This window comes from Cervus elaphus, chromosome 20 (genome assembly GCF_910594005.1).
Source record: "Cervus elaphus chromosome 20, mCerEla1.1, whole genome shotgun sequence".
NCBI classification, from domain to species: domain Eukaryota; kingdom Metazoa; phylum Chordata; class Mammalia; order Artiodactyla; family Cervidae; genus Cervus; species Cervus elaphus.
This window is the reverse complement of record NC_057834.1, coordinates 116,095,082-116,110,665: the sequence shown is the minus strand read 5'-3', so window position 1 is coordinate 116,110,665 and position 15,584 is coordinate 116,095,082. Positions and strand designations below refer to the sequence as shown.

General features: G+C 37.9%; 1 protein-coding gene across 4 annotated transcripts in view; it reads right to left on the bottom strand.

Annotated features, from left to right (window-relative positions):
* The window catches only part of FAF1 (Fas associated factor 1), a 502,843-nt gene that overhangs the window by 57,229 nt on the left and 430,030 nt on the right, over nucleotides 1–15,584 (bottom strand). For all 4 annotated transcript variants that reach the window (XM_043876171.1, XM_043876168.1, XM_043876169.1 and 1 more), the window contains 2 exons: nucleotides 6,870–6,950; nucleotides 5,274–5,351 (listed from right to left, as the gene is read on the bottom strand). In XM_043876171.1, coding sequence (XP_043732106.1) covers nucleotides 5,274–5,351; nucleotides 6,870–6,950 — 159 coding nt within the window. The remainder of the gene's footprint in view (nucleotides 1–5,273; nucleotides 5,352–6,869; nucleotides 6,951–15,584) is intronic.

Sequence of the window (15,584 nt, the reverse complement as noted above, 5' to 3'; positions counted from 1 at the left end):
AAACTATAAAAAACAGTTTTAGTTTAATAACCTATTCATGGTACCACCTCCATTCTTCCTATGTAAAGTAATAGGTAAAAAGAATACTGGATCGGAGTTCTGGTTCTGCTTTTGCTAGACAAATGCTAGTTAAGAATTTTAAAATAGGCTTTTTAATCCTGGTACAATCTTATTTTCTTCATCTGTAAGATGGTAATGGTTGTATTGCCCATAATCCATTTTGTAGGATGGTTGAGAAGATTAAATCAGAGAATTGAAGAGAAGTGCCAATGTTTCTAATTCCATATTCTTCTGTTCTCTCATCTAGTGGTCTTTAATACTGCTTAGGATTTTCTACTTGAAGAGGCATAAAGACTGAAAGGAACCAACTCTGGGTAGATAGGCAAAAACACAACGTTAAAATTTTCTGTTTAAGGAAACCAGCAGCAAAAGGGAACAGCTTTGTGTCCATTCTTTCCTACCAAAACTTGGCCTTCTAGCACTTAGCTCTAATGATTAAGACTGTGTTCCAAATTTGCCCATTTACAGTTCTGAGGAAGTCCTATGCCTTTCTCCCTTTTTTCATGATTATCCAGCCCTCACCTTTTGCCATTCCTCCAACCACCTACCTATTCAATCCACCCAAAATACTCTTCTACTTCATCTTTAACCACCAACGTATTATCAGTCCTCCAAAGCTTTCTTCCTCTGTTAAGTCTTCCTCGCTGCCTTCCTAGTCAGAGGTCATCTTCCTCCAAACCTGCTATTCTAATGGTTTTTACAGTGTATATTATGTTTTTCTATAGTTATTTGGTATTCATCTACCCCCCTGTACTAAACAGTGAGTTCCTTGAGGGTACAGGCTGTCTCACACTTGCTATATAGCACCCACAATACCAGACTCATTGATCTGTACACACAAAAACCTTAACAAATATTTGCTGAATACTGACTGACTAAAAGACTTGGAAGTCAACAATAGTAGTTGAAACCTTCTCTACTTACTCCAAACTCAATGGCAAAAAACAATATTCAGGAAAGATTTCTTAAAGGATATGTAGTTCATACATTTCTTTAAAAAAATTTTTTTTTTATTTTTTGGCTGAGCTAGGCCTTTGCTGCTACACAGGCTTTCTCTAGCTGTGGCATGCGGGGGCTAGTCTCTAGTTGCAGTGCACAGGCTTCTTATTGCAGTGGCTTCTCTTGTTGCAGAGAATGGGCAGAGATATTTGTTATACAGAGATATTTGTTATGCAGAGATATTTGTTATACACTAGTGTGCTGAAAGGAGAAGGCAATGGCACCCCACTCCAGTACTCTTGCCTGGAAAATCCCATGGACGGAGGAGCCTGGTAGGTTAGAGTCCATGGGGTCGTGGAGAGTCGGACACGACTGAGCAACTTCACTTTCACTTTTCACTTTCATGCACTGGAGAAGGAAATGGCAACCCACTCCAATATTCTTGCCTGGAGAATCCCAGGGATGGGAGCCTGGTTGGCTGCCGTCTGTGGGGTCGCATAGAGTCGGACACGACTGATGTGACTTAGCAGTGTGCTGAAATATGCTAACTGGTGCTCCACAAAAAAAATAGGAACAACTGAGTCTGGATAGCACTGAATTAAATTGAGACAGGTGCTCGTGCTCAGTTGTGTCGGACTCTTTGCGACTCCATGGACTGTAGCCCACCAGGCTTCTCTGTCTACAGGATTTTCCTAGCAAGAATACTGGAGTGGGTTGCTATTTCCTCCTCCTGGGGTTATCTTCCTGATCCAGGGATCGAATCCGTGTTTCCTGAGTCTCCTGCACTGGAGACAGATTCTTTATCCCTGAGCCACCAGGGAAGCCCAAACTAAGATAAGCAGAAGATTAACAGTTTCTCAGTGGTGGGATTTATAAAAGCCATTAATGCAACTCTCTGAGGGAGAGGATAGTTTAGCATTACCTGAAGTTGTTTTTGGGAGTACACCAAATGACAAGTTCAAGTAGTGACTAGCTGCAAAGTATGACTTATCCTTTCTCCCCCTGCGTCCTGTCCTCACACATGTTTATAGCTGAAACACACTTGCACTGAAGTATGCTAAAGGATATTTATGGGGTTTTCTATGAGAGGACAAGCTTTACCAACATTTGGAAAGAGAAAATTTTAGCCAAGGGTAAATACGGTAAATCATCAGAAGAAAGTATATGTATATGCTACCAAGCTCAAGATCCCCTGGAGATGGGAAAAGCTACCCACTCTAGCATTCTGGCCTAGAGAATTCCATGGACTGTATAGTCCATGGGGTCGCAAAGAGTCGGATGTGACTGAGCAACTCTCATTTTCTAGGTCTAAAACAGGCAGTTAATTGTGTACACTTGGCATCTAGCAAATATGTGTTGAAAATATACTATTAGAGAGCGAGCGAGCACATTTATGAAAGAGCACGAAAGTGAAAGTACTAATATTTTAAAACTCTATTTCTTGGGACTTCCCTCGCAGTCCAGTGGCTAAGACTCCACATTTTCAATGCAGGAGTGTGCTTAGTCACTCAGTTGTGTCTGACACTTACGACCCCATGGACTGTTGCCTGCCAGGCTCCTCTGTCCATGGAATTTTCCAGGCAAGAATACTGGAGTGGGTTGCCATTTCCTACTCCAGGGCATTTTCTGGACCCAGGGCTTGGACCCAGGTCTCCCTCTTGGCAGGCAGTTTCTTTACCAGTGTGCTACCTGTGAAGCCCTCAATGCAGGGGGCCTGGGTTCAATCCCTGGTAAGGAAACTAGATCCTGCATGCCACAACTAAAGATGCTGGAATTAAGACCCTTTGCAGTCAAATAAATAAATACTTCTTAAAAACACTGTATTTCTTGAAATAGCCTAAAAGTATAGTGACAAACATATTATCCAAACTTTTATGAAACTCTACACACATGAGTCCTATGATCATACACAATGAAAAATGACCTTGTACTGGAATGGAGCAAGCAAAAGAGCATGAGCTTGGTACACAGTCATAAAGACCTAAGTGAGAATCTCAGTTGTTCCCATTTCTATGTGTGACTTCTCAATGAGCTTCAGTTTTCTCACACGTGAAGAGAAATCTCTAACCTTGTAGCTTGTTTTAATGGTCAATAAGTAAACACAGGTAAAGTAGCTGGCAGAGTACTTGACACACAGAAGATGTTCAACAATTATTTCTACCTTCCATTATTGAGAGTCTTCAGCATGTACAAAGACTAGAGTTTGTCAGGTATAGTATCTTGCACATATGTGATAGGCACTCAATAAGTGTGTGAAAATGAATAAACTCTGATTTCCAAACAGTGAAATTTTACACATTTCTCAAGACCTACCTCAAATATCACCTCTTCTACAGTGTTGTCTGATTTCAAAAGCTGTGAAAGATTTTTACTTTGCCCCTAAACTCGTAAGTATTTTGCTTTTATTTCTCTTATGTTATTTAGCACCCTTTTCCTTGATCTGCTGTTAATTGTAGACATGTTGCATCTTCCTTACAACGTGTAATCTCTTCTTGCAGGCAGGAAATGTCTTTCTGGCCTTTGTTTCTCTTTCAGATGCTAAGCATAATTCTTATTCAAAAATCATCTGTTGATGCTGGAGAGGGTGTAGAGAAAAGGGAACCCTCCTACACTTTTGGTGGGAATGTAAATTGGTGTATTCACTATGGAGAACAGTATGGAGGTTTCTTTAAAAACTAAAAGTAGAGGTACCATATCATCCAGCAATCCTACCCCTGGGCATATATTCAGAAAAGATTAAAAACTCTAGTTTGAAAAGATACATACACCTCAGTGTAAACCCACTGAGGTGTACACAGCAGCACTGTTTACAATAGCCAAGACATGGAAGCAACCTAAGTGTCCATCAACAGATCAATGGATAAAGAAGATGTGCTACCTATACACAATGGAATATTACTCAGCCATAAAAAAGACCCAGAGGAATCGGGTGGAGAGGGAGGTGGGAGGGGGGATCGGGATTGGGAATACATGTAAATCCATGGCTGATTCATATCAGTGTATGATATGAATCATACAAATCAATGTATGACAAAACCCACTGGAAAAAAAAAAATAATAATAAAAAAAATAAAAAAAAAAAAAGAATGAAATATTGCCATATGTGGCAACATGGATGGACCAAGAGATTATCATACTAAGTGAAGTAAGTCAGACTAAGAAAGACCAATATTATGGTTACCAAAAAGGAAAGAAGGGGAAAGGGATAAAATAGGAGTATGGGATTCACACACTACTATATAAAAAATAAACAAAAATAATTTATTGTATATGATAGGGAACTATATTCAAAACCTTGTAATTATCTATAATGGAACAGAATTTGAAAAAAAAATGTGTGTGTGTGTGTGTATGTGTATCTGAATCATTTCTCTGTATACCTGAAACTAAGACTATGTTGTAAAATCAACTATATATCAATTTTTAAAAATCTGCTGAATAAGTTATGAGGCAGCATCCTCTGACAAAGAATGAAGACTAATGGAGTTTTCCTCAGCCCAAGTTAGGGCCCTCCAGGCTTTTCCATCATTTGCTTCCTCTTTTTATAAATGAATTTGGCCATTAACTTCATGTCTAGCAAAAAGTTCTAAAAGTCCTTTTCTGTGAGCCATCCAAGGAAGTCATTTGATACCACTTCCTTTTTTTCCCCATTGCACTTCAGGTAAATCGCTAGAATAACTTTTACAAATATTATATAATTTTATAAGACTATGAATTCCTGGAGGGGAGGACCCATATCTTTATCCCTATTCCCAAAGATTTCAGACACATACTAAGTAGCCAAAAAATATTTGCAAAATGAGTGAATGAAAAATTCTCTATGTTATCACAGACATGACATGAACTCAAAGCGGAAAAAAAAAATCAGCCAAGCTAAATGGACTTCTCATAATTAGGGGCCCAGTGCAAGATGTTGCAGGAATAACTCTGTTTCTTTGGGTGATTATAGTGAAGCCTGGGAAAAGGGGAGAAAATACAGTCTTTGTGGGGTGAGACAATATTTAGGAAGGATGGGAGTATCTGTCAGGCAAGAAACGGAGAGGAATTGAGAAGAATAGAAAACCATGAATCTAGTACAAGGTAAGTTTTCTAAGAGTTCAACAACATAACAGATCAGAAATGATTCTTCTTAAAAAAAGGTTAGTTTTCCATACTAAAATGAGTCTGGGAAAAGTGGAAAGAATTAAGTTATAAGAAATATTAACATCCTTAGTATCAAATGCAATGGAAATAGATGCAGCATTTTAACAACTTTTCTAAAAATTATGTCTTACCTCACGTTCTTCTTCTTGTTCTTTTCGAATCTGTTCCAAACGAAATTGTTCTGCCATCTCTCTCTCATGAGCTTCCCTCTGTTGATAAAAGAGAATGAAATTCAACACTCAATAAACACTGATCTACTTAAAAAAAGAAAAAATCCATTCTCAGCATGGCCCAGAGGTACACTGTAGTAATGAAAATGTTTCTCTCTGGAACAAAATGGAAATTAAAGCAACAACAAAGCATACGTCTCTGTTCATGTTTAGGTTCCTACTAAACCTATCTTTAGGGGCCCTGGGTAGTGCAACATTCAAGATCCTTTAGAGCCTTTCTCTGGTCATCCTTTCTGCTACCTCAGTTCAGTTCAGTTCAATCAGTTGTGTCCGACTCTTTGCCACCCCACAGACTGCAGCATGCCAGGCTTCCCTGTCCATCACCAAGTCCTGGAGCTTGCTCAAACTCATGTCCATCAAATCGGTGATGCCATCCAATCATCTCTTTCTCCCTTCAATCTTTCCCAGCATCAGGAACTTTTCAAATGAGTCAGTTCTTTGCATCAGGTGGCCAAAGTATTGGACCTTCAGCATTAGTCCTTCCAATGAATATTTAGGACTGATTTCCTTTAGGATTGACTGGTTTGATCGCCTTGCAGTTCAAAGGACTCTCAATAGTCTCCAACACCACAGTTCAAAAGTATCAGTTCTACGGCACTCAGCTTTCCTTATGGTCCAACTTTTACATCCAGACATGACTACTGGAAAAACCATAGCTTTGACTAGACAGACCTTTGTTGGCAGAGTAATGTCTCTGTTTTTTAATATGCTGTCTAGGTTTGTCACAGCTTTTCTTCTAAGGAGCAAGTGTCTTTTAATTTCATAGCTGCAGTCACCAACCTCTCCTGTACCCAAATATCAAACCAGCCTCTGTCATGAACCCCTGCTTTCTGCCCTTCCTGCTAGCATATATTACTTCCTCTCTTATCTCTTTCTCTGTCTGGTTGGAATAAACAGCCTTTTCTATGAAACCCTTCCAAGTACATTCCCACTTCTTGGCTGTCCATAAAAGTTTTCCACTGGAAATTCTGTTCATTGAACTCTGACAGAACTCAGGGCTTCCCTTTTGACATTTAGGATCCTTGCCCAAGTGTTCCAGCTATCTGTGCTCTTGAGTTAGTCTACTCTCCACCACAATGACCCTCCTTTTGAGGGTAAGAAACTATGGCTTATTCATTTTCCTCTTGTGGAAGTGTATGCTCAAAAGCACTAAATAAGCCAGTGGTTCTTAACCCTGACTGCACATTAAAATCACCTGAAGAGTTTTAAAAACATTGCTAAATTTTACCATAGGCTGATTAAAGAACAAATGAAGTACATACTAGGCCCATTTGTGTCTTCATTTCTCATGATTCTTGAAAAAGCTGTATCTTGTCAAAATGAACCATGCTTTAAGAACCAGAGGCAGAATTATATTCTTTCTGTTAACTGAATCCAGCTTTCTCCAAGGCAAAGCCACCTCTCATGGATCAAGACGATTAAAGGACTGGAACTTAAATAATCAAAGACTATTTAGGATTGATGTCTTTATCCCAGAAGTCCCTTGACCAAACCTACCTTTGCTCTGTCAGCCTCAAGTGAAAGGCGATAGGCCTCATCTTGTTCTCTCTTCACATTTTCTCTGGCTTCTCGTTCATCCTTATTAAGAAAGGAAAATATTCAATGCATTTTACCACATCACTGTTTTTTAAAGAAAAAAACAATAATCCCTGGTCTTATCCCTGTATAAATTTATTATAATTAACAAGGGACTTATAAAGTGTACAGCATAAACAAGTAATAAGGTGCATAGCACAGTATACAGTGAAAATAAAAAGTTTGAAGCCGAGTGCCAGCACTTACAAATTGTGTGACCTTGGGTAAGTTATTTAAGTTCTCTAGGTCTCAGTTTTCTCAACTATAAAAATGAAATAACACTTGTCTCATAGGGTTGTTGTGAGAATTCAATACCATATTCTATGAACTACTAATATCTAGAAAAGTACCTGATATTTAGTTCATTTTCAGTGATTCGTTCCTTTCTCTTTTTCTCCTGATTTTTCTAAGATAAACTTGGAGACTGTCAGAACTGGGCCTAAGGGCTGGCAGACACAAAAAGACTAGGAAGCAATCCCCTGGTCAGCACAGAAAGAGGCTGAACTCTCACCGCTAAAGCTTGGTCGCGCTGTGTTGTGCTCAGTTGCTCAGTTGTGTCTGACTCTGTGATCCCCTGAACTGCAGCCTCCCAGGCTCCTCTGTCCATGGAATTCTCCAGGCAAGAATAATGGAGTGGGTTGTCATGCTCTCCTCCAGGGATATTCCTGACCCAGGGATCGAACCCAGCTCTTCTGCATTGCAAGTGGATTCTTTACCATCTGAGCCATCAGGGAAAGTATTTCCCCATAACATTCACACTCATGAAGTGTACATATTGTAATGTAGAAGTTATTTGAATTGAAGATCTTTTAGAATATTTTTAATGTCAGAAGTTATTATGCCGTCTGCCTACATTTAAACTGTGATGTTATATGAAATTAAGTTAATTCAACTACCAGAATTTATTTGTTAAATTCTGGAGTATAGCCAATATATCAATGTCTTGTGCTGTGCTTAGTCGCTCAGTCGTGCCTAGCTCTTTGTGACCCCATGGACTGCAGTCCACCAGGCTCCCCTGTCCTTGGGGATTCTCCAAGCAAGAATACTGGAGTGGGTTGCCATGCCCTCCTCCAGGGGATCTTCCCAACTCAGGTCAAACCCAGGTCTCCCGCATTGCACAGGTAGATTCTTCACCGACTGAGCCACCAGGGACATATATATCAATACATGTACTTAAATTTAATAAATACCCACATTGGTTGACATTAGAATATAGCTTCCTTTTATGGTTATTTTGCAGGATAGGTTGAATCATATAAAGTCATCAATATTTGCTGGCTTTTGACCCATAAAAATGGACATTTCATACGGTTTAACTTAATTCTTCTTTTTGTCTCCTCAATTCAATATATGTTTACTCAGGCTGCGTATATGCTCAGCACTGTCTTAGGTGCACCCTCTGATATCTACTCAAGGTTGGCCTTCTCCCTGAAGTCTCATACGCCTTTTGGTCTCAATGATCCCATTAACTCTACAATCTCTGATATGAATAGTAACATTTAACTGATTCCTAGTCTTTCAAATTAAAAATTATAAAGAATAAGATGTTGCTGTCCTGAAGTTAATTGCAATACTATCTATGATGAAGAAGTATGCCAGGGAAATTTAATGTTACAATAAAATATCAGGAACAATGTTTAACCTGAGAGATCACTTAGATTGCAAAGTAGTCAGGATAATTTACAAGCCATGTAATATTACCCATGAATAAAACTAGGTTTTAAAAACTTCTACTTGGAGACTTAGTACTTAGCTATTAGTATTTTCATTTTAAAGAAATAGAAGCATATTCCTTTAAAGATATCTTCATTGATTCCAATGGGTATTTTCCACTTTGGTCTACATACTACAGTTTTACTATGACCAGGTACAATCAGCCTGATAGGACTTATTTTGTATATTTCTGTTTATATTTACATTTGCCTAATTCATTACTCTGTAAGCACCTCCCTCCCCCAGTATACAAGTGGACACTTGTATAGCTGTGGACACTTAATAGCTCTTTTGGCCATGGCTGATCTATACTTGATGTATAATATCTTTTTACCGAGAAAGGTAATGAGATTAGTAGACCTGTGTTCAAGTTCCAGCCATGCTATTAGCAAGCTGTGTATTCTTGGGTAAACAGTGTCTCCCTTTTCAGTCATTTATTAAGTTGAAGAATCGAATTTTTAAAGATTCTGTGCCTTTCTGAACAAGTCCACCTTTCCAAATTTAGATATCTCTAATATTATCAACAACCTATGGGAGTTCTTTTAATATTTCAAATAGAGAAATATTTAAGATGCTTAAAATTTTAACTGTAACATACTTTTTGATCCCATCCGCAAATTAGTTTAGATCTCTCTCGTAACACCCTGTACTTTCCCTTTAAAAACATTTATCACAATTGTACTGTCATATGATTGTTTATTTAATGTGAGAGTCCCCCATGACAACTGTAAGCACCATAAAGGTAGGGACCTTGTCCATATTACATACCTTTATATTACAAGTGTTTTGCACAATGCCTAACTTTTGGGAGGCATTTAACAAGCATCTGTTGCATAAATGAACTGCCTTTCCAGGCATAAAACATGTATTGTCTACCATAAAAATTAGGGAGGAAAATGATACAGCTCATTCACAAAGCAGCTCCATCTGAGTCAATGAAATTGACTAGCTGGGCAGAAATGACCTGTTATGACACTATGTATACACCATAAAGGGATCTTCTAAAAGCTCTCTGAGCACAAATACAGTCTATAATAGAAGTATTCTAGGTGAACAGCTCTGTTTTAAAACAGACTGTTGCAGATATGAAAGGTCATTAAATACAGGGATTTGTGGCATAAAATGTGGCACCTGTTGTGACAGGACTTCCTAAACCAGCTAACTTTCTTCCTTCCCCCTCCCCTCTTCTCCCTTCTATTTCTCTGCCCTTCTTTCTTTCTTACAAATATTTACTAAGCACCAATTTTACTTTAGGCATCACACTAGCAGTGTAAAGCAGGAATACAGAATACAGAAGCAGGACATAGTTTAATAGAGGAAGACAGATAATTATACATGGACCACCTTCATCATTATTTTAGGCATCTACTGATTTACTGTGACAAGTGCAGTGTTTAAGTTTTGCATTATTTTCCTTTTGTTTCTTAAATAACATCACTCTTACCACCTGGAAAACTTCTTGTTCCATTGGCTCTACCCCTCAAAATCCCAACAGCTTTTCATATATTTTTAGAAATATGAGACCAGTATACAGATAAAGAAACTGAAATCACATAAGGGTAAATAATTTACACAAGACCATTAAATTAGTGGCAAAACTTAGATTTGAATCCAGATCAGCAATATTTTCCTCTCTTCTCCTCTGGTAATTCAATGTTCCTTTCCTTACTCACAACGTCCTGAGTATCAGACAGGGAGACAGAAGGACTGGCTCAGGCGTGTGGCTCAGGGTCAATTTTCCTAAATTCCATCATGGTCACAGCTTCTTGCATGTTTGGTAGTTGCTTGTGAATGACTATCATCCATTTTTTTTCTGTCTTGTAGATTTTATACTTGCCTCTCCAACTGTCCTACTCACAGTCATTTACAATTTGGGGATATAGAGAATGTTGCTTAGCCTTTCCCCCCATTATCCTATGTTGCTGCTGTTGTTCAGTTGCTAAGCTGTGTCCAACTCTTTGCAGCCCCATGGACTAGAGCCTGCCAGGCTCCTCTCTCCACAGGGTTTTTTCAGGCAAGAATACTAGAGTGGGTTGCCATTTCCTTCTCCAGGGAATCTTCCCGGATCAGAGATTGAACCCACATCTTTTGCATTGGCAAGGAGATTCTTTACCACTGAACCACCTGGGAAGCCCATATTACGATCAAACTTTTATTTCAGGTACTGTGGTTAACAGTTCATGTATACATTTGTTTTCATAAACTGTGCTTCTTGGAACTTCTGTGTCCTACAAATACTGTCCTTGCAGAGGTTCCTCTTGCTACATCTCAGGGGATGCATCAGACAAAGTGCTTAGAAATACACTGTTGATTAGGTGGAGGTAGAACAGCTGGAAGATCCGGTTTAGGAACAGGTTTCAGGTGCTGCCTGATCTATGACTTGGGCTACTTAATATAAAAATACTTCCTGTTATAGGAAAATGAGAAGCTGGATTGCTCAGAACTAAGCAATAACCTCTACTGGAGCCTTTCACCTGTAGCATACTTGTCACTGCTCTCATGCTGCTTCGTGGCACACTCATCTGTATATCTGTCTCAATACTCCCTACTTGAGCTGTAAACTCCCTAAGGGAAAGGACTCTATATATTCTATAGCATCTAGGCTACTATCTTATACATAGCAAGCATTTGATACATATTTGGTAGATGAATGAGTGGAATTATCAGTGCTCATCAGTTTTACATCTGAAGTTCTTGAACTTCTAAGTATTCTTTAGACTAGTGATTTTTTTTTACATAAGCATTTTTTTTTCTGAGTAGTACAATCACTTGCAAAGAAGTGCTAGAATTCAAATTCAAACCCAGTCTTCTTCTGAAAGCCTATGCCTTTTTCCCACTGTGGCTCTCTGAGTTGCTCAGCAGACTTTTATATCTCTGAAACAGTCACCACTGAATTAGATGTCTCTACAACTCATCAAAAATAATGAACATATGTTATGAGCTATCAAATGGTTCTTAGATGAGGAAATGAACCAGACATGGAATTTAAGTGCAACTTGTTACTCTTCCTTGTTTAAAGTTAGCAATCATCAGTTAATTCTCAAGGACTAATGCGAAATTTCACATTACCAAATTGAAGCAAGCTATAGTGATTAGGCTAGTTTCAAATAATAACCAAGTGTATACACAAATACCGACATACATATATACATATGGTATTTATTTGTTCCCCTGAAAGCCCAGGTTAAAATGTACCTTAATAAGAAGGCCTCTGAAAACAAGGAAATGATGCTGGTCTGTCCCTAAGGAGATATGGACCAAGATAATGTGAAATTCTTTCAATATAAATACTTAGAAATAGTAGATAAAATATAGCAAAAATGTTAAAAAATATTACTTAGCATGTGATAAAGAAAAGACAAAGGAGAATTCCTAAGTACCAGAAATAAAGAGGAAATTATATATCAGCACTGTAAACAGTGAGGTAATACGGAACCTGACAGGTAGATTATCCATCTTGGTAATCTAGAGGCCCAGTTGGAACCAGAAGATTTTATCTTGCACTCAAGCAAGGTAGCAAGTTGGAAAAGTTATCTATGGGATAACTTTTGGTAATCTAACAAAAGTGTAATTGGAGGGTGGAAACAGGTGCAGGGAATAGGGAAAGAAAAATTATTTTAAGAAATGATGGCCAAAATTTTTTTGAATTTGATAACTATAAAGCCACAGATCCAAGAATATAAATGAACATGAGACAAAATAAAAATGATGAAAGCTACACAAAGGCACATGATAACCAAATTGCATAAAATTAATATTAAAACGAAAATTCTTAAAATCTATCTTAGAAAAAACATAATATGTATAGGAAAAAAAATAAAGATGAGATCAGACTTTTTATCCAAAACAGTGCAAATGAGAAGACAGTGAAGCAATATCTTTAAAGCACTGAAAGAAAACAACAACAAAACTTGTTAACTTAGAATTCTATACCCAGTAAAAGTATCTGAAAAATTGAAGATGAAATAAAGGCTTTTTCAAATATATACAGAAGCTGAATTAACTACTATCATATGTACTACAATAAAAGTTAAAGGAAGTCCTTTAAGGAGAAGGAAAATAAGCCCAGTCAGAAATCTGGATCTACCCAAAGGAATGAGGAGAACTGAAAATGAGCATTTCATGCATAACTTAATAGATATTTTCCCCTTACTATTTAAATCTCTATAAGGAACAATCGAGTGTATCTCAACAGCAGTTGTTACAGAAATAAAAAATCCATTCTAAATTCACAAGAAAACTCAGAGGCTCTAAATAGTAAAAAAAAAAAAAAAAAAAAAGAAAGAAAGAACAGAAAAAGGAGAACAATTTTGACAACTCACATTTTTAAAACTTACTACAAAGTTAAAGTAACCAAAACCTTCTGGTCTAAACCAATGCAATAGAACAGAGAGCCCAGGAATAAACTCTCATATAGGGATGCCAAAACCATTCAATGGAGACAGGTGAGTTTTTTCAACAAATGGTTCTGGGGAAACTGGATTTCCATATGGAAAGAATGAGATTGTGACAAAATTCAACACTCATTTATGATTAAAACTCTCCAGAAAGCAGGAATAGAAGGAACATACCTCAACATAATAAAAGCTATATATGACAAACCCACAGCAAGCATCACCCTCAATGGTGAAAAATTGAAAGCATTTCCCCTGAAATCAGGAACAAGACAAGGGTGCCCACTCTCACCACTACTCTTCAACATAGTGTTGGAAGTTTTGGCCACAGCAATCAGAGCAGAAAAAGAAGTAAAAGGAATCCAGATAGGAAAAGAAGAAGTGAAACTCTCACTGTCTGCAGATGACATGATCCTCTACATAGAAAACCCTAAAGACTCTTCCAGAAAATTACTAGAGCTAATCAATGAATATAGTAAAGTTGCAGGATATAAAATTAACACACAGAAATCCCTTGCATTCCTATATACTAACAATGAAAAAACAGAAAGAGAAATTAAGGAAACAATACCATTCACCATTGCAACAAAAAGAATAAAATACTTAGGAGTATATCTACCTAAAGAAACAAAAGACCTATACATAGAAAACTATAAAACACTGATGAAAGAAATCAAAGAGGACACAAACAGATGGAGAAACATACCGTATTCATGGATTGGAAGAATCAATATTGTCAAAATGGCTATTCTACCCAAAGCAGTCTATAGATTCAATGCAATCCCTATCAAGCTACCAACGGTATTTTTCACAGAACTAGACCAAAGAATTTCACAATTTGTAGGGAAATACAAAAAACCTCGAATAGCCAAAGTAATCTTGAGAAAGAAGAATGGAACTGGAGGAATCAACCTGCCTGACTTCAGACTATACTACAAAGCCACAGTCATCAAGACAGTATGGTACTGGCACAAAGACAGAAATATAGATCAATGGAACAGAATAGAAAGCCCAGAGATAAATCCACGGACCTATGGACACCTTATCTTTGACAAAGGAGGCAAGGATATACAATGGAAAAAAGACAACCTCTTTAACAAGTGGTGCTGGGATAACTGGTCAACCACTTGTAAAAGAATGAAACTAGAACACTTTCTAACACCATACACAAAAAGAAACTCAAAATGGATTAAAGATCTAAATGTAAGACCAGAAACTATAAAACTCCTAGAGGAGAACATAGGCAAAACACTCTCCGACATAAATCACAGCAAGATCCTCTATGACCCACCTCCCAGAATATTGGAAATAAAAGCAAAACTAAACAAATGGGACCTAATGAAACTTAAAAGCTTTTGCACTACAAAGGAAACTATAAGTAAGGTGAAAAGACAGTCCTCAGATTGGGAGAAAAGAATAGCAAACAAAGCAACAGACAAAGGATTAATCTCAAAAATATACAAGCAACTGCTGCAGCTCAATCCCAGAAAAATAAATGACCCAATCAAAAAATGGGCCAAAGAACTAAACAGACATTTCTCCAAAGAAGACATACAGATGGCTAACAAACACATGAAAAGATGCTCAACATCACTCATTATTAGAGAAATGCAAATCAAAACCACAATGAGGTACCATTACACGCCAGTCAGGATGGCTGCTCTCCAAAAGTCTACAAGCAATAAATGCTGGAGAGGATGTGGAGAAAAGGGAACCCTCTTACACTGTTGGTGGGAATGCAAACTAGTACAGCCGCTATGGAAAACAGTGTGGAGATTTCTTAAAAAACTGGAAATAGAACTGCCATATGACCCAGCAATCCCACTTCTGGGCATACACACTGAGGAAACCAGATCTGAAAGAGACACGTGCACCCCAATATTCATCGCAGCACTGTTTATAATAGCCAGGACATGGAAGCAACCTAGATGCCCATCAGCAGATGAATGGATAAGGAAGCTGTGGTACATATACACCATGGAATATTACTCAGCCGTTAGAAAGAATTCATTTGAATCAGTCCTAATGAGATGGATGAAACTGGAGCCCCTTATACAGAGTGAAGTAAGCCAGAAAGATAAAGAACATTACAGCATACTAACACATATATATGGAATTTAGAAAGATGGTAACGATAACCCTATATGCAAAACGGAAAAAGAGACACAGAAATACAGAACAGACTTTTGAACTCTGTGGGAGAATGTGAGGGTGGGATATTTCAAAAGAACAGCATGTATACTATTTATGGTGAAACAGATCACCAGCCCAGGTGGGATGCATGAGACAAGTGCTCGGGCCTGGTGCACTGGGAGGACCCAGAGGAATCGGGTGGAGAGGGAGGTGGGAGGGGGGATCGGGATGGGGAATACGTGTAAATCTATGGCTGATTCATAGCAATGTATGACAAAACCCACTGAAATGTTGTGACGTAATTAGCCTCCAACTAAAAAAAAAAAAAAAAAAAGAATGAGATTGGATTATCACTTTACACCACATACAAAAACAGCAACTAAAAATGAATAAAATA